Below are 19,729 nucleotides of genomic sequence, written 5' to 3' on the forward strand. Positions count from 1 at the left end.
GCAGAGGCTTTAACCCACTGAACCACCCAGGCGCCCCTAGAACCTGAACACCTTGAAGAAGTATTTCAGGAACCTGTTCGTCCAGCTGTGACATAGAATAACAATCTGTTTCCAGCACTGACCCCAGGTAAAGTTCTAGGACTAAGAAAACAAAGACAGAACAAGGATTTCTTTCACACAGAGACGGACTTTGAACAATGCTGACTTTTAACAACATTTTTATAGCTCCAACCTTCTGCTTGCTAAGCCTCAGTCACTCTTCGGCCCCTGCTGATCCCTCATTTTCCTTCTGCACAACCCCCCCCCCAAACTGAATCCACTCTTTCTTCTACTTTTTTTTCTTAAGATTTTATTTGACAGAAAGAGACACAGTGAGAGAGGGGAACAGAAGCGGGGAGAGTAGGAGAGGCAGAACCAGGCTTCCCACCGAGCAGGGAGCCGGATGTGGGGCTCGATCCCTGGGATCAAGACCTGAGCCAAAGACAGACGCTTAACGGCTGAGCCACCCAGGCGCCCCTCTTATCCCCATTTTAAAACTCTCACTTGCAGTGGTTGCCTCTGGGAGGATAAGGACCAGATTTACTGTGAAGGGGAACAGAGGCACTTTCTTGGGTGACGGCAATATTCCCCTTGACAGAGATTTAGGTTATCCCAGCGTACACACTGGCCAAAACTCATGATGCTCATCAGAACAGATCTGTGCCTTTCACCTTATGTAAACTGTATTCAGTTGAAAAATAAAGAGCTGTAAAATAAGTGCTGAATTCTACTGTTTAGGGTACCAACTGAAATGTACAGGGGTAAAGCATACTGACGTCTGCAACTCATTTTGAAACACGTCAAAAAACAGGATGGATGGGGATGCCTGGGTAGCTCAGTGGGTTAAAGCCTCTGCCTTCGGCTCAGGTCATGATCCCAGGGTCCTGGGATCCAGCCCTGCATCGGGCTCTCTGCTCAGCGGGGAGCCTGCTTCCTCCTCTCTCTCTCTCTGCCTGCCTCTCTGCCTACTTGTGATCTCTGTCAAATAAATAAATAAGATCCTTGAAAAAAAAAAAATTATGGATGAGTGGAGAGAGGGACAGATCTGTGACAGAGCAGAGCAGTACACTGTTCGCTGCAGAATCCAGGTGATGGGCTATGGACTCTCTTTACAAATTCTCTCACAGTTCCCGACCGCGTGGGACCTGCACCCACAGTCACTCAGCTCAAGAACCTGCTGTCATTCTCGATGCTCCCCCCGCTCATCCCTCCTTCCAATCCATCAGCAAGTTCTTCCCATTCCTCCTCCTAAAAATATCTTAAATCTACCCATTTCTCACCATGACCACCGCCATAACCCCACTTAAAGCCACTATATGACAGTCCATTCTTCTGGACAGCTGCTTTTCAAACAGAGACAAAAACCCATCCATGTCTCTCCCCTGCTTAAAAATCCTCTGGTACATACCCTTTATATTCATTTTGTATCAACTCCAAAGTCTTTAATGTGACATTAAATGCCTGCATGAGGGACGCCTGGGTGGCTCAGTTGGTTAAGCAGCTGCCTTCAGCTCAGGTCATGATCCCAGCGTCCTGGGATCGAGTCCCACATCGGGCTCCTTGCTCAGCAGGGAGCCTGCTTCTCCCTCTGCCTCTGCTGCCATTCCGTCTGCCTGTGCTCGCTCTCTCTCTCTCTCTCTCTCTCTCTGACAAATAAATAAAATCTTTAAATAATTAATTAATTAATTAATTAATTAAAAAAAAAATAAATGCCTGCATGATCTGGTCCCTGTTTGGTTTTTGTGGGTTCCCTCCACCCGCCCCCAACTTGATTAACTGATCCAACCTAAGACTGGGTCTGTTTTTTTGTTTTGTTTTGAAGATTTTATTTATTCGACAGACAGAGATCACAAGTAGGCAGAGAGGCAGGCAGAGAGAGAGAGAGGGAGGAAGCAGGCTCTATGCTGAGCAGAAAGCCCGATAGGGGCTTGATCCCAGGACCCTGAGATCATGACCTGAGCTCAAGGCAGAGGCTTAACCCACTGAGCCACGCAGACGCCTAGGACTGGGTCTTGTTCAACACTGTATCTCTGGAACCTGGAAACCAGTTTGTGCCCAATAAATGTTTGTTGACTGAATGAATGAACAAATCCATCCTCCAATTTGGAGGCCTCAACACCCCCCCTCGAGCCTCTGCAATAACACCTCTTCACTGCAGACTTGAGCCCTCGCCTCACCTTCCATAAAAATACAGCTTTAAACCTCGGAAGGCGGGCGCCTGGGTGGCTCAGTGGGTTAAGCCATTGTCTTCGGCTCAGGTCATGATCTCAGGGTCCTGGGATCGAGTCCCGCATCAGGCTCTCTGCTCAGCAGGGAGCCTGCTTCCCTCTCTCTCTCTCTGCCTGCCTCTCTGCCTACTTGTGATCTCTCTCTGTCAAATAAATAAATAAAATCTTTAAAAAAAAAAAAAAAAAAAACCTCGGAAGGCTTCCCACTGCCTAAGGGCCAAATTCCCAACTCCTTAGGATGACCAAAAGGGGACACCTGGGTGGCTGAGTCAATTAGGTGTCCCACTCTTGATTTCCACTCTGATCATGATCTCAGGGTCATGGAATCAGGCCTGCTTCAGATTTTCTCTCCCCCTCTCTCCCTCTGCAGCCCCCTTCCCTGGGTGTGTGTGTGTGTGTGTGTTTGTATATCTGTGTGTAAAGAATAAAATAAAATAAAATGATGGGCAAAAACGCCTTTCATCCCAACCTACTTTTTTGTCTTATCTCCAGAAGTCTTCCCCTCCCCCGGGGAAAGTGTGATCCTATAACAATAATATTAATGACTAATGTTTGTTGATGTTACTGATGCAGCTCTGTTAGAATTTCTCACTCTTCTGTGGACTAGCTAGGCCTTCTTATACCCACGTGGCCCTGCGTGTGCTCTTCTCTGTCCCCTTCATACCAGAGGGAGCAAGGTATAACGGGTAAGAGCCCTAAACTCTGGGACCAATCCTTGGCTTCAAATCCAAACTAGAAACATGATGCTGGGTCCGTGATTTCACTCAGCCACAGTCTCTGCAACTATGAAGTGGGAACCATAACTGCGCCCACCTCCAAGGATTATTGCCAGGTTTAAACTGGATAATTACACTGAAAACGGGCAACATTAGCATTCTGGCCAGGACCGTTCTTCATTGTGTAGGACTACCCCAAGCATGCAGGACACTAAGCATCGCTAGGTATTTCCACTAACTGTCCCTCATTGTGACATTCCTTCCCATCGCAAGGACTGAAAAACACACCCCACAACATCCAGAAACTCAGGGGATGGTGGGGCTGGAAGGAGGTGACATGACCACCCCTGGTTTGAGAACCACTTAGTTAATACATATAAAGCATTTAAAAGAGTGACTGACACATACCAAGGACTCAAATATTGCTATCACCGTTATTAATGTCCTTTCTCTCTTTGCCCTATTAAGTCTTCCTTCAAGGCCTAACACAGTTGGAAAACCCTTTATGATCCTCCCAGATTAGGGGTGACTGCACGCTTCTGCCAGCTCTCATAGCCCCTGGTCCTACTTGCAGAAGAGCCATCCCTCATTGTAACTCAACTGTTTTGTATCTTCCCCACGAGGCAGCAATCTCCTGAAGGGTAAACTTTTTGCCCCTGGCCCCGTTTCTGGGCACAGGTGTGGCAGATGCTCAATTATGAGTATTAGAGGCAAAGCACAATAAAGAACCTGCAGTGAAATAAAGCTCCCCTCCCCCCCCCCCAACAACAGCCTTTTCTTAAACACTGGACCCATCTCTAAAGGAAAGTTCTATTTACTGGGTCATAAACTTCCCTGCGGGACCTGTCTCTCTCCCACCAAGCCTGGCAGAGAGACCGGCGTCCAGGAGGCATCTAATGAACGGACGGCGAGTAAACATCGAGTGGAGGAGTTCATGGAAAGGTTGCTGGTGTGTATTGTTTTTCAGTTAACTCTCCTGGAAAGATGGTTCAAGTCTCTATTCAAGCCAGCCCACCTCCAAGGGCATGAGGGTCCGCTAAAAAACTACGCTCCCCAGATCTGTGTCATTCCCACGCCGCTTTGATATGCTTTTGCGAATTTAAGGACCAGGTGACGATCAGTTATTATTCTTGAAATTCACTCTTTGGGACGTCAAGGAAACCTGCTGGCACCGCCAGGGGGAGGAGGCAAGCCCGGGCCTCGGCAGGCGTGAGACAGGCGGCAGCGAGCGGAGACCGGCCCCCGGCTACCCGCCCCCCCCCCACCAAGGGTCTGCAGGAGGGGGAGGGGCGGGCCGGGCTCGCCTTCCCACCGCGGGGCCCGCGCCCGCCCGCCGCCCGCCGCCCCACGCCCGTCCCGGCAGCTCGGCCTCACCCTCCACGGCGTGGTTCACCTCCTGGATGAACAGCTGCAGCTTCATCACCAGGGTGGCCGCGTGGCCGTCCGCCTTCCCCGCCGCCGCCTCCTTGGGGCCGGTCCTGAAGGCCGCGTTGATCCACTCCTTCACGTCGAAGTCTTCCGCCAGGAACTTAGAGAAGTCCATGGCCGCACCCGCGCTCAGCCCCGGCGTCCGGCGGCAACGAGGCTGTGGGGTCGAGCGGCCCTGAGAGGGCACCGGGGCTGGCCTGGTGTGGGGGGCGGGGGGCGGCAGGCAGAACCCCCAGCGCCCACTAAACTCGTCCCTCCGCGTCCCCTCTGTGAACTCGCGGAGCAGCGGGCTCCGAATGGCCCTCGCCGCGCGCCGTCCTTCTTCCGGAAGTGGGTGGCCGTTACCATAGCGACGCCGGCGCTTCCGGGCGCTCTGCCGAGCTGGGGACCGGAGAAAGGCTCCCGGCGCAGAGCGGCTCGCAGCTGCTCTTGCTAACTTGAGTGCACGTTGAGCGCTGAAAGTATATGCTTGCTCTGAAGCCCTTACGTGCACTGGCGCACTTAAAGAGTTCACTGTCCTCCGGGGGCCGTTATTCTCCCCCAAGGTAAAGATAAAGAATCAAGAGGCCGCTGAGCAACTGGTCCAGAGTCAGGTCGCCAGAAAGGGGGACTGTGGGGCCTTGAACTGGGGCAAGCGGGCCACTGGAGCTCGAACTCTTTACCACGCTTTCCTGCCTTCCTACGGAGAGCGGAGCAATCTACGCCATCCGGCCTCAGCCCTCCCCATAGCCACATTGACCTCCTGTCCTTTCCCCGAAACGTACCACGCTGGAACTGGAACGGACCGGTTGCACCTGTTTTCTGTAGCCTCGTAGGACGCCTCGGAAAAGAGAAGGCTTCAGTGTCATGAGAACCGAAAATTTTAAAAAAAAATGCTTTGTGTGTAATTGCGAATAGTTTTGCCACTTACCCTTCTCACGCCAGGCATACTCCGACTCGATGCATATGGTAGTTCTTGAAGACTCTGTATATCTAAGAACCCCAATCCACAAATCAGGAAAAGCTAGTATACTAGTATACTGTTCTTGGTGGGAGCGTTGGAAGCCTTAGGCGCCTCTACAATATATCCCCTGGCCTCCCTGATGAACATTTTAAAAATAGCTTTACTAATAATTTACAGGATATAAAATTAAACCATTGTGGGATGCCTGGGTGGTCAGTGGGTTAAGCCTCTGCCTTCAGCTTGGGTCATGGTCCCACATCAGGCTCTCTGCTCAGCGGTGAACCTGCTTCCCCCTCTTTCTGCCAGATGCTCTGCCTACTTGTGATCTCTGTGTGTCAAATAAATAAAATCTTTTTTAAAAATTCACCCATTGTAACTATACAATTCAATGATTTTTTAAAAATTTAGAGTTGGTCTATCTCCACAAGAACATTTCCATCATCCAGAAAAGTTCCTTCCTCCTCATTTGCACTTAATTTCTGCTTCCACACCAGGCCCTAGGAAACCACTCATCTGCCATCTCTATAAATTTGCCTTTTGCAAACATTTCAGATTTCCATCTGGCTTGTTTTCGCCGAGCGTGTTTTTTGAGGTCCCTTTGTGTTGCACCATGTATCGGTTTGTTCCTTTTATGTTGTTGAATAGTATTCCATTGTGTGGATATGACATATTTAGCCATTCACCAACTGATGGGCATTTATGCTGTTTCTAGTTTAAAGTCATTATGAATAATGCTGCTATGAATGTTCGGCCACATGCCTTTGTGTAGACAAGTTTTCATCACTTTTGGTTATATTCTTAGAAGTGGAATTGCTAAGTTACAAGATAAATTTATGTTCAACTTTTTTTTTTTTTTAAAGATTTACTTATTTGACACAGAGAGAGAGATCCTAAGTAGGCAGAGAGGCAGGCAGAGAGAGAGGGGGAAGCAGGCTCCCCGCGGAGCAGAGAGCCCGACGTGGGGCTTGATCCCAGGACTCTGGGATCATGACCTGAGCCGAAAGCAGAGGCTTTAACCCACTGAGCCACCCAGGCGCCCCTATGTTCAACTTTTTAAGAAACTGTCAAATTTACCCAGAGTAGCTGATACCATTTTACATTATCATCAGTAACATGTGAGGGCTCCAGCTTCGCTGTACCCTTACCTATTTCCGGTATATAATAGTCACTGTTGCTTTTGTCTGCATTTCCCTAACAACCAACGATTTTGAACATCTTTTCATGTTATTAGCCATTCTTACATCTTCTTTGGTGAAACGTCTATTCAGATCTTTCACCCATTTTCAAACGGGGCTGTCTTTGTCATATTCAGCTGTTAAATTTCTTACATATTCTGAATTCCCCTTTTTTAAAGATTTTATTTATTTATTTGACAGACAGAGATCACAAGTAGGCAGAGAGGCAGGCAGAGAGAGAAGAGGAAACAGGCTCTCCGCTGAGCAGAGAGCCTGATGCGGGGCTCGATCCCAGGATCCTGGGATCATGACCTGAGCTGAAGACAGAGGCGTTAACCCACTGAGCCACCCAGGCGCCCCCTGAATTCCCTTTTTAATATGGTTTACAACTATTTTCTTCCAATCTGTATCTTGTCATTTTCTTAATGGTGTCTTTGAGGTGCAAGTTTTTAATTTTGATAAATTCCATTATCATTTGTTCTTTCTTACGGATCCTACCTTTTGTCTCATTATCTAGCAAATCTTTGCCTAACATGAAATCGTGAAGTTCTAAATTTTCTTCTAGAAGTTTTAAAGTAGTAGCTCTTCATTTATGCCCATGGTCCACTTTGAGTTTTTTGTGTATGGTGTGAGGTAAAGGCCTAAGTTTATTTTTTAAAGAATTAAAGTAACCTCTATACCCAGTGTGGGGCTCAAAGTTACAACCCCAAGATCGAGCGTCACATGCTCTACTGAGCCAGCCAAGCGCCCATCTAATTTTTTACATGCACGTATACACTTATCCCAAGATGATTTAGAAACTTTCCTTCTCCACTGAATTGCCTTAATGTCTTTGTCAAAAATCAAGTGATGGGGCACCTGGGTGGCTCAGTGGGTTAAGCCTCTGCCTTCGGCTCAGGTCATGATCCCAGGGTCCTGGGATCGAGCCCCACATTGGGCTTTCTGCTTTGCAGGGAGCCTGCTTCCTCCTCTCTCTCTGCCTGCCTCTCTGCCTACTTGTGATCTCTGTCAGATAAATAAAGAAAAAATCTTTAAAAAAAAAAAAAAAGACAGAAATCAAGTGATATAGATATGAGGATTTCTGGACTTTAAATTCTGTTGCATTTTCTATATTCTTATAGTACCAATACCAAATTGTCTTGATTACCATAGTTTATAGTAAGTTTGGAAGTCTGATAGGGTCGGTCCACCCACGTTATTTTTAAAAATTGGGGCACCTGGGTGGCTCTGTGGGCTAAAGCCTCTGCTTTCGGCTCAGGTCGTGATCTCGGGGTCCTGGGATCGAGCCCCACGTTGGGCTCTCTACTCAGCGGGGAGCCTGCTTCCTCCCCTCTCTCTCTCTCTCTCTGCCTGCTTGTGATTTCTGTCTGTCAAATACAGAAGTATAATCTTTAAAAAAATTATTTTGCAGGGTGACCCGGTTGGCTAAGCATCTGCCTTCAGCTCAGATCATGATCCCAAGGTCCTGGGATTCAGCCTTATGTTGGGGTCCCTGCTTTGGGGGGAATATGTTTCTCCCTCTGCCCCTCCTGCCCTCTCTGGCCTGCTCTCTCACGTGCACTCTTTCTGAGATAAACACAATAATTTTTTAAAGATTCTATTTATTTATTTGAAATAAAGAGAGAACATGAGTAGGGGGCTGGGGAGAGGGAGAAGTAGCCTCCCCGCTGAGCAGGGAGTCCGATTTGGGGCTCCATCGCAGAACCCCGGGATCATGACTTGAGCTGAAGACAGACACTTAACTGAATAAGCCACCCAGGTGCCCCTCAAATAAATAAAATCTTAAATAAAAATAAAAATTAAAAAAATAAAATCTTAAATAAAAATTAAAAAATTTAAAATTAAAAAAAAAAAAGAGGTCTGCTACTCCAGACCTCTTGCATGTCCCTATACATCTTATAACCTGCTTATCAATTTCTACACAAAAATGCTGCTGGAATAAGGATTTTATTGAACTTACACATCATTTAGAGAATCGGCATCTTGACAATATGGAGTCTTCCAATCCATAAATGTGAAATGCCTCTGCATTTATTTAGATCAGGATTTTCAACCTTGGTGTCATTCACATTCATGGCCACGTAATTTTTTATTGTTCAGGCTGTCCAATGTTTTGTACAATGTCAGAGGCATCTCTGGCCTCTACCCACTAGATCCCAAAGCATCCCTTCCCCCAAATTGTGGCAACTAAAAATATCTCCGCACATTGCCAAAAATTTCTCAGTGCGAACAATCACCCCTGGTTGAGACCTTTAACTTAATTCTCTCAGCAATACCTTTTGTTATACATTGTAAATATCTTGCACTACTTTTGTTAAATTTAGTCCAAAGTATTGCATTCATTTTAATGCTATTATGAATGTAATTAATTTCATTTCGTATGTTCTTGCTATAGGAATCCAATTGATTTTTGTATATGTGTCTTGTACCCTTTGGACATTGATCAGTTCCAGTTATTTCTATATGTATTGCCTGGAATTTGGCTATGTACAGGTTCATAACATCTGTGAATAGAGATTCTCCTTTCTCTTCCTCCTACTAACTGCACTGCTCAGAATCTTCAGCACAATATTGAGTAGAAACGGCCAGAGCAAACATCTTGGCCTTGCTCCTGGTCTTCGGCGTCCCTTTCAGTCCAATCCCTTTCTCAAGATGACCAAGTTCCCTTCTATTTCTAGTTTCTTAAAATGTTGGTTAAAACACATATACCTTTTTGTATCTACTGGAATACTTGTGTGGTTTTTGCCTTTTATTCGACTCATGTTATATAGCAATTAACATTTGGATGGTAAACTGACCTTGCATTCCTAGGATAAGTTCTACTTGGTCATGATGTAGAATGTTACCAGATTTGCTTTGATACTATTTTGTTGAGGACTTTTGTGTCAATGTTCATGGGAGAAAACTGGTCTGTAATAGTGTTTTTGTGATTTTTCTCTAATTTTGGTTTAAGGGTAATACTGGTCTTAGAATCTTTTGGGAAATGATCCTTCCTTCTCTAGCTTCAGAGTTTGAGAACTGGGGAAGCCTCTTCTTTAAAAATTTGGCAGAACTAACTGTGGAACCATCTGGGCCTGGCTATTTCTTCTTGAGAAGATTTTATGAATTCAACTTAGAGACCTATTCAGATGTTCTATTTCTTCTTAAATCAGTTGGTAATTCATGGCTTTCTAGAAACTTCTCCATTTCACCTAAGTTGGCATAAAATTGTTCATAGTATTTCTTTATAATCCTTTCTGTAAAATCAGTAGTTATGCGTCTTCTTTCCTGATTTTGGTAATTTGTCTTTTATTCTTGGTCAGTCTCCTATCTTGAACCATAAAATGTTCTTAGTAATAGAAGTCACTCATAGCAAAGCAACAAGACTGAAGTCATCTGGGTGCCAGACATCATATGGACTGCATACAAACCCTAATCCCACTACCTCCAGGGTTTTTGAATTTGAGAGAATTATGGTTGACTTATGTCTCAACTTAGGCATGAAATCCTAATCCCTAGTCCCTCAGAATGTGACCTTATCAATAGCATAATACAGATATAGTATTATATCTGTATTAATACACTACAGATATAGTTAAGATGTCCTACTGGAGTAGGATTGGCCCTTAATCCAATATGATGAATAGAAGATGGTCATGTGAAGACACACAGTGAGACCACATGACCACAAAGGGAGAGGGAGGAGTTCCGCAGCTGCAAGCCAAAGACTGCCAAAGATCATTGCAAATCACCACAGTTATTTGACAGGTTTCAGAGTGAGCATGGCCTGATTTAAAACTTCTCCAGAACTGCCAAATGTCTGTTGTTTTTAAGCCACCCCACTCACTGTATGTTGTTGCAGTTGTCCCAAGCAGCCAATACAGAGACGTAAGTATCTTTTGTTTAACCAATGCTTCTTTGGCCTTACCCGTTTCTTGCAGCTGATGAGAACCTTGACAGAGATAGAGGGGATGGTCAGATTCTATCAAAACCACCAAACAGGGCGCCTGGGTGGCTCAGTGGGTTAAGCCGCTGCCTTCGGCTCGGGTCATGATCTCAGGGTCCTGGGATCGAGTCCCGCATCGGGCTCTCTGCTCGGCGGGGGGCCTGCTTCTCTCTCTCTCTCTCTCTCTGCCTGCCTCTCAGTCTACTTGTGATTTCTCTCTATCAAATAAATAAATAAAATCTTTTTTTTTTTTTTTAAAGATTTTTTATTTATTTATTTGACAGAGAGATTACAAGTAGGGCAGAGAGGCAGGCAGAGAGAGAGAGAGAGAGGAGGAAGCAGGCTCCCTGCTGAGCAGAGAGCCCGATGCGGGACTCGATCCCAGGACCCTGAGATCATGACCTGAGCCGAAGGCAGCGGCTTAACCCACTGAGCCACCCAGGCGCCCAATAAATAAAATCTTTAAAAAAAAAACCCACCAAACATTTTTGTAGCCTTAGCAAACATTAGGTTAGTAACATTAGCAAAATTTTACTGGTTTCCATGAAAACAGAAAAGGTTGTAAAATGAACCAAGTGACAAAATGGAAGTCACCACAGTTACAATCGTAAATGAATCTCGGGTATGGTGATTTGAGGAGAAATGATAGCACCTACAGTTACAGAGTCCCTATTGTGTCTGGTATTTTGTTGACCTTATTAAAACTGCATCTAGGGCGCCTGGGTGGCTCAGTGGGTTAAGCCTTTGCCTTCGGCTCAGGTCATGATCTCAGGGTCCTGAGATCAAGCCCTGAATCGGGCTCTCTGCTCAGCGGGGAGCCTGCTTCCCCCTCTCTCTCTGCCTGCCTCTCTGCCTACTTGTGACCTCTCTCTCTCTGTCAAATAAATAAAATATATTTTTTAAAAACATGCATCTAAACCTAAGAAGTAGATTTTTTAATATTTTCACAATTTAACAATATAAAAACTGAGGCCCAGACTGTTGAGTGTCCTGCCCAAGATACTACAGATGGCAAAAAACTAGAAATTGAACCTGACTCCAAAACCCATACCTGTTTCCACTCTACAATGCTGGGCTGACAGAAGTAAGGCAGGGAGTGGACTGCTAGAGAAGATGGAAGCATGTCTGGGCCCATGGAAATGGAACCAGGGTGAGGGAGAGACTGGAAATACACAGGAACTACCAGGAAATTCATGTGCCAAAAATACATAGAACTGATTGATCCCATCTGCTGTCAGGAGATGGAATCCGAGAGCTGCTTTTTCCTACTAAGCAGCAGCATGACATTATCTCCAAGCTACATCATTACATCTAAAAACAAAACAGGGGTGCCTGGGTGGCTCAGAGGGTTAAGGCCTCTGCCTTCGGCTCAGGTCATGATCTCAGGGTCCTGAGATCGAGCCCCGCGTCGGTCTCTCCGCTCAGCAGGGTGCCTGCTTCCCTTCCTCTCTCTCTGCCTGCCTCTCTGACTACTTGTGATCTCTGTCTGTCAAATAAATAAATAAAATCTTAAAAAAAAAATAAAAATAAAAACAAAACAAATCAAAACAAACAACACTCCAGTTCATTTGAGTATGCCCAGAGTATCTCCAAGGACGTAAGAGAATGAGTAACACTGTCTCCTAGAAGAGTAATCAGGTGGAAGACTTTCCACCTTTTAAAAATCTGGAAAAAACATTAAGCATAAAGATGTTTTTTTCAGCCTAGCAACTTTAGAAAATGCAAATAAAATTTAAAGAAAACCCATTTACAGGGCTCTGGGTGGCACAGTCGGAAAAACGTCTGACTCCTAGATTTGGCTCGGGTCACAGTCTCAGGGTTGCCAGACTGAGCTCTGTGTCAGGCTCCACACTTGGGTGTGGAGCCTGCTTAAGCTTCCCTTTCCCTCTCCTCCACCATGTTCTCGCTCTGAAATCTTAAAAAAACTCATTTGCAATTGTAGGACCCGAAGATTATCAGTTATTACATATGCACACATTTACCTAGATTGCTTGGTTTTTAAAGCGGGCTACGATAAATATATAAGTATGGGTTTTGAGGCACCTGGGTGGCTCAGACATTAAGTGTCTGACTTCGGCTCAGGTCATGAAACATGGGATTGGGTTTTTGTTTTGTTCCATTCCACAGTAGTTCAAGGACAGCTTTTTTCCCTCCAATAGATGGCCCTAGTATCTTATGGTAGATAGCTAATCCTCTACAAATCCAGTCTTCCCTTCTTCCTTGGCCAAAACCCAGTTTTGTGAGGTGTGGCACTATGCGCAAATATGACAATTTCTCAGCCTTCTTTGCTCAAGTTGTGGCCATGTCACCACACAGCCAGTTAGATGTGGATGCAAGTATCACATGAAACTTACGGGAAACCTTCCTTTCCTGTGTCCCCATCTCAAGCCATCACCACGGGACATGCTGAGGAGAGTATTCGTGGGCGAGGGTTTCGGGCTGGCTGGAGTCTGGATCCCTAATGACTCTGTGATGCTTTTATCAGCAATGGTTTCAGACCACATCAGGTCTTTTTAACAAGAAAATAAACCTCTATTTAGGCCACAATACTCTCTCCTTATTAAACATGCTACCGGTCAGTTTTTGGTTTTGGTTTTTTAGTATTTTAGCTGAGACCAACAGCATGAGTTGCTCAGGTCGGGGAGGGAGAGGGAGCAGCAGACTCCACACTGAGCAGGGAGCTCCATGCGGGACTCCATCTCAGGAGCCTGGAATCATGACCTGAGCCAAAGACAGACTCTTAACTGACTGAGCCACCTAGGCGCCCCTGATCATTTATTTTTATTGGGATTAAACAATGAATAATTTAGGGGCACCTGGGTGGCTCAGTGGGTTAAGCCGCTGCCTTCGGCTCAGGTCATGATCTCAGGGTCCTGGGATCGAGTCCCGCATCGGGCTCTCTGCTCAGCAGGGAGCCTGCTTCCTTCTCTCTCTCTGCCTGCCTCTCACTGTATTTGTGATTTCTCTCTGTCAAATAAATAAATAAAATCTTTTAAAAAAAAAAAAAAACAATGAATAATTTAGAAGGACTTTTTCTCCATCCATGAGATGACCAAATAGTCTGGTTGCGCGGATGTGGTTTGTACCGTGTTTTCTTTCAGTAGGCCCCGGGCTGTACGGCAGTGTGCCGCGTGTACGGCAAAAACAAGAGCAAACTACACTGCCTGCTCCAGACCTGATGTCAGGGCCATACATTCTAGAATGCACACCTTTGTTCACAAAAGTAACTGAATGTCTTCTAGGAAATGTGTTCTGCTACAGAATTCATCTGTTGATGAAGCTTGGGGATGTGTTTCAAAATGGCAAGAAGTCTTTTGGTTTCCAATGAACTTTTGATTATCTTTTTATCCTTGATGTTTTACTGTGTCTCGGTATTAGAGACTTATCAAAATTTTAAATATCTGCTTTTTACTTTAGGAGATAAACTTTATAGTTATGGGCAAGTTGACTCTATTCACGTGCTGGAAGGAAACCAGGTGGACGGGCCAACAGCAGACAGTAAATGAAGTAAGTCTTAGCTAATTTAGTGCCATGCAATATTGTAGTCACTTTACATAGTCTTTTTAATTCTCAAAAAAAATATCTGTTATTCACTACACGGAGGAGGAATCTGAAGGCGGCAAATTACTTACCCACGATCACATGGCTTCATGGAGGCAGCAATGCCACTGAAGAGCCGAATTGGAACTAAGGGTGAACTTAAGGATTTCAGTGTTTCCAGTTCGAGGCTTCAGAAGATGGTCAACGTCAGTATCCTATGCATCCGGGGCCTCTGACACTGCAGTATGCTCTCACAATTTTAACTTCTAAAATCAAAGTGCTACTTCTCTAAGTGGGATGAGGTATTTAAGAATGAAAGCTGGAAGGAACAGAATGTTCACTTTTTAAAATGCAAGCTTTTTCAGAGTGAGCACGGCGTCATCAGGAATGCATTGCGCAAGGGGGACTGGATTTTTCACTCGGGCTGACATTAGATGTCATGAGAACTCTGGACTCTAAGTGCCTCCACTATGTCACGAAAGGCTTGGCTCAGCTCACCTGAGGTCTCCTTTGTCCTACCTGGCTTCCCCTCTTCACAGATCACAGGTCACATCTTTATTAAAACAGCCACCACCACCACCACCCCCAAACCATGGACATTCCAGGACACTCTCCTCCTGTTTTCTTCAAAAGAAACAAAACAAAACAAAACAAAACACCTAGTTCACAGAACCTTGTATTTTGGAGCTGAGTCAGCGTCTTCTACACTGGATAGGAAGAATTTGATTTGTAAACACTGTGGTAATCAAGCAGTACTTGTATTTTAGAATATCACCTTTGCTTTCTATCCTGAAGGTTTGGTCATTGTGAACTCACCACCCTGAGATGAAGACCTTAGCTGAGATCAAGAGTCAGACGCTGAGCCACCCAGGCACCCCATACCATTTTCAATAACGAATGTGCATGTTCTTTTGGTCATTAAGTCCTTTATCCTGTTTTCAACACTTCCCATCTCCAAAGCCCATTTATGCTCACAGTGACTCACAGATAAAGCAGGGTTCTAGCCTAGTCTTAAATTCACTGAAGAGATAAAGGGAAAGGAGTTGCCTCCTAACGTCATGAAAAAACATGGCATTGTCAAAATACGAAAGGACGTACTTGTGGCTGTGGCAAAGTGCTCATCCTGGCAGGTGCCAGAAGAGTAGGGAGCACACCAAGTTAGTGAATACTTAAAGGGCAGTGAATACTTAAGCACTCAATTGGATTGTATCAACTTTTAGGGCATTGGGAAGCCATTCAGGATTTCTCAGCAAGGGGTCAAGGGGCCGGATTTGTCGGATAAATCTGGTGGCAGCAAGTCTCACAGTTCAGAGAATTGAGAGGCAGCTAACTGCACCACCCCGCCTCACTGACCCCCCTCCGCCAGCCAAAAAAGCCAAACCAGGGCAGTGACCATGTGAATGCAGGGGAGGGCAAGATGTCCTATTTAGAAGGAGACTAAAGGAGACAAAGCTACTGAGTGGTTCTAAAACGAACAGGAATCAAGAATCCATGAAGGCTCAAGACAGGTGCTTTCAAATAAAAGAAAATGTAAGGGGAAGGGGCGAGGGGAGGAGGAGGCTGGGTTCTGTGCTAAGCTTTCCAAGCTTGAGACCAGAGTGAACCTGCAAAAAAATACCACTGATGAATAGGGATCGGATGTCAGCAATGAGGCAGAAGCTTGAGACAGAGGTCTAGGACCCATCTAGGGGTTAGCTGCCCAGATGTGCTTAGAAGAATCCTAAACCCTGGGGCAAAGCACATATAAGGGGCAGAGGAAGAGAAACAGTCACAAAGTCAAGTCAGGAGACAGGGGTGAGCAGAATCTTGGAGGAGGAATTCAGGATAGGGGACAAATACTGATCATCGGCGCCATCCCCACCAAGAACATCATGGATCTGTCTCTGCACTAGAAGAGAAGATCCACGAGGGCAGGAACCTTCTGCTGCTGTGTCTGCAATGCCTACCAGAGTGCGCAACTCCTGGCAGCTGCTCTGCAACTGCTTGTGGAAGGAACGGAAAGATACCGGTCAGGCCTTCAGTAGCTGCAGAACTTGATCATCAGAAGGCACTGATGACAAACACCAGGGCCACTATCAGGAACTCCCCCCGCCCCCCAAAACAAACACACACATCCCTACCCTGTCCAACTTCACCAAAGCACTGCTGGGAGTCTGGCTCCTGGAAGACAGAAGGCTGAGACACAAGTTCACCACTGAGCCGGGGGTAAAAATCTCGTTAAGTCTCATTCACCCACCTTGATGGAAGTTCTGCATAGGCAGGCATCATCATTACGACGGGTTCCTCTTAAAACCCTTATGAGATTAGCTAGAGTCCATAAAAGCTATAGAGAACACCTGAACATGCAAGAAAGTTTAGATAGAATGAATCTTATGGGAGTCATGCCAAACGAGGAAGTCACCCATCTCATCGGTTTTAGGAGTTTTCACATTTGCTTAAAAATGAGCATAGCTAGATGATCTTTTACAGCTCTGATCCCTGCCAATTAATGTTGGTGGGATTCTAACTGTACGTAGAAGTTCAAAGATCAACCTGGAAAGTATGAGACTTTGTGATAAAGAGCCCCAAAAAGAGTCTCATGGTTCCTGAGGTAGAATCGTGCCTCAACAGGTGAACGGCTCAGATTTCGAAGTCCTTAATCAGGCCCCATTGGCAAAGCTCAGCTTGCTTCCCCCATGACCAGCAAAGCAGGACTACAGAAGATGCCTAGCACACAGCAGGCGCTCAGTAAGAACAGGTGATGCACCTGAGTTTTCCCTTCAAACCACGCACGTTAACAATCCATCTCTCCAGCTTTGTTTGGACCCGCAGGGCCTCTCCCTTCACTGAAGTCACTCTTCAGGTTCCACAGCAAGAAGTCTTCCTACTTCCTCCACAGGCAACAGGGCCCTTCAGGCTTGGCGCCTCCGAATGGAACAGGCTCTGCGTCTCCTACTCACAAGACTCCACAAAGCGTATTTGCTACACAGTTTTATTCAAGGACTTTCTATATTCACCACTGAAATCACTGCTAAGCTCTTTTCTTATCTATTTGTATCACAGTTCTCCATGCTGGATGGTGAAGACAGGCGACGGCGAGCCTGTCTGTTAGGACTGACGACGGGCATGGCGTCACCATCGAAGAGCTCTGAGAGTAGACGCTTGTGGAGGAGGAGGAGGAGAATGGAGAGGAGGGTCCTGAGGAAGGGCCGAAACGGGCTGCCCCACCCACAGAACCCGAGGCCTGCGTGAGGCCTGGGACCTGCTTTCCCCTCTGCCCCGGAAGGTCTTCTCTGGGTGATTCTAAGGCACAGTGGTGAAGGATGTTGAGTGGCCCACCCAGTGTGGTCCTCTGGTCTAGTGGCAGCCCCTCGCCTGCCAACAGTGCACCGAGCATTCCGTTCTGAAGATCTTCTCAAACACACGCAAGCAGCATTCTCTAATGGAAATGGAGACAAGGTCTTTCTTGGAAGAGAGTGCCCCAGAAGGTACTCTCTGCCCCAAGACCAACCAGGTCCCTTTTAAGGTCCCTGAGAATAGCAGCCTGGGAGCAACCAAGACTTTCAAAGGCTGACAAGGCACAGAGTGGATGAATGAAAAGGGAACAATACATGGAAAAAAACAAAACACAACACAACTTTGGCTTATAAAACCTCCAACCTGAGGTGGGGACATCCGTGTCCACAAACATGCAGAAACAGATGACTGTAGCAGATGGTTGTCAGAAATGCTTCAGCATTTCCCACACTGTCCACACCCCAAGCCCTGCTCTCCCCTCCCCCAAATGCCCTGCAACACACACACACACACACACACACACACACACACAGTATGTGCAGAATAAGTCAGAGGTTGGGATCCAGAGCCTGACGTCAGGATAGAACTGTTGGCACTCCGCACTATATCACCATGATTAGTCCTATCTAGACAGCAAAATTCACATTGGCCTAAGCTTGAATGGCGGGGTCTGTCTTCTGAAAAGTTAGGCTGCACCCAAGACTGCCAGATCTGGAAAGTCTTTCACTTCTCCTACTTCGCTGAAAGGCTGTCCACCCTGGTTGAAGGTCAGCTTATACCGTAACCGGATGGGCTCCTGCACAAAGACAGAAGACATTAAATTAGTGGGGAGAGACACAGACCAGCCCACTCTAAGAGTTTCTGCCCACTCAGCAGTCACCAAGGAATAGCAATATCACACTAACTCCATGTCAGTAAGACCCCGAAACAACTGTACAACAGGGGCCCCTGGCCAGCGCCCTCTGAGACGACAAATACAAGGGGAGCCAGCCATGCATCCTGAGAGAACTCCCCCGCCTCTGCAGTCCTGAGGCGGACCATGACTCAGACCAGTTGAGGAGGACAGGCAGGTCTCACCCTTTCAGAGGACTCATGGTCCTGGGGGGAATTTGTGTCACTCTTGGTTCCCAGCTATGGCACCCCAGTCAGAGACCTTCCTCCAAAGAGCCCCGAAGAATACAGACCCTCAGCTGGGAATATCCCACCACCACTCCCAACCAGACACTTTAGAGCAAGACCTAACTAAACCTCTTTCAACCTACCATGCTACCTCCCGACAGCCCAGGGCCTCCCTCCCCATCCCCCTGCTATCAAAGTTACCAGAACATACTTTATGAGGATTGTCAAGCAATAGCATCTGAGAGATCACAGCTGGAGGCGTCAGCGGACTGAAGGCAGGGAGCTTGGAGCTGGATGCCGGCTGCAGCTTCACTCTCATGGACTATGGTGGGGGGCAGAAAAATCCAGTATCTAATTTGTTCCTAATAAAGTATAGCTTCAAAGAGGGAGTTATGGTAAACAGGAAAACTTGACCTCCACCCACCAAATAATTAAAGGGTCCCAAAGTCCTTTCCTTCCAGAAATCGAAGCTGTGTGGTCAATGGTTGGCTTCTGAGAGGCAGCATGAAGAGCTAGGGCATACCTTGGGCTGAGTTCTACTTCTTACTAGCTCTGGGACCTTGGGCAAAATACTTAACCTTTCTGAACCCATGGACTAGAAGTTTATAAAATAAGAGATAACAATAACACATGGCCCACAAGACTACCACAGGGATGAGAGAATGTGTATTTTTACTTTTGCTTACCTTGAACCTTTCCTTTCAGGACATCCTTTCCCTGTCTTTTGTGATGCTGTTAGTCATGGGGCCCTACTTCTCTCGAAGAGGAACGGATGTCATGTCTACACTGGTCAGAGTACCTCTATTATCCTTGAACACAAGGTACTGGTCCCAATTACCCCATTACCCAAGTAATGCCAATGGGGCCAAACCTACCCCTTTCTTGGGTAATTACTATGTATGCCTCGTGCCAGACGGAAGTTTCCCTCTGTGATAAAAGAGTTCAGGAAGGAAAGGACTATGTAATTCTGGGGCTGCTGGTAGCCATTTCCATGCTCTTTGGAGTCTGCTGGAGAACAGGCTCCCCAGAAGAAAGCAAAGTCAAGAGGTAGAAAGAAATTCTTTTTTTTTTTTTTTAAAGATTTTATTTATTTATTTAACAGACAGAAATCACAAGTAGACGGAGAGGCAGGCAGAGAGAGAGAGAGGGAAGCAGGCTCCCCGCCAAGCAGAGAGCCCGATGCGGGACTCGATCCCAGGACCCTGAGATCATGACCTGAGCCGAAGGCAGCGGCTTAACCCACTGAGCCACCCAGGCACCCCAAGGTGGAAAGAGATTCTTAAGGAATCATTTTAAGAACTTATCTGGATTCGGTCACATCTAAAGTCAGATATTCAGAA

At 46.3% G+C, this 19,729-nt stretch overlaps 2 protein-coding genes across 2 annotated transcripts in view; both read right to left on the reverse strand.

The window, feature by feature from the left end:
- COG7 (component of oligomeric golgi complex 7) overlaps positions 1-5,279 on the reverse strand; it is an 83,127-nt gene extending 77,848 nt beyond the window's left edge. Inside the window, exon 1 of the mRNA XM_059415122.1 lies at positions 4,358-5,279. Within this exon, the coding sequence (XP_059271105.1) occupies positions 4,358-4,526 (169 nt within the window). The 5' untranslated portion in view covers positions 4,527-5,279. The remainder of the gene's footprint in view (positions 1-4,357) is intronic.
- An 11,670-nt stretch (positions 5,280-16,949) lies between these two features.
- GGA2 (golgi associated, gamma adaptin ear containing, ARF binding protein 2) overlaps positions 16,950-19,729 on the reverse strand; it is a 33,190-nt gene continuing 30,410 nt past the window's right edge. Inside the window, exons 16-17 of the mRNA XM_059415123.1 lie at positions 18,601-18,711; positions 16,950-18,066 (exon numbers count right to left, since the gene is read on the reverse strand). Coding sequence (XP_059271106.1) covers positions 17,956-18,066; positions 18,601-18,711 — 222 coding nt within the window. The 3' untranslated portion in view covers positions 16,950-17,955. The remainder of the gene's footprint in view (positions 18,067-18,600; positions 18,712-19,729) is intronic.

Source organism: Mustela nigripes, chromosome 11 (genome assembly GCF_022355385.1).
Source record: "Mustela nigripes isolate SB6536 chromosome 11, MUSNIG.SB6536, whole genome shotgun sequence".
Classification (NCBI taxonomy): Eukaryota; Metazoa; Chordata; class Mammalia; order Carnivora; family Mustelidae; genus Mustela; species Mustela nigripes.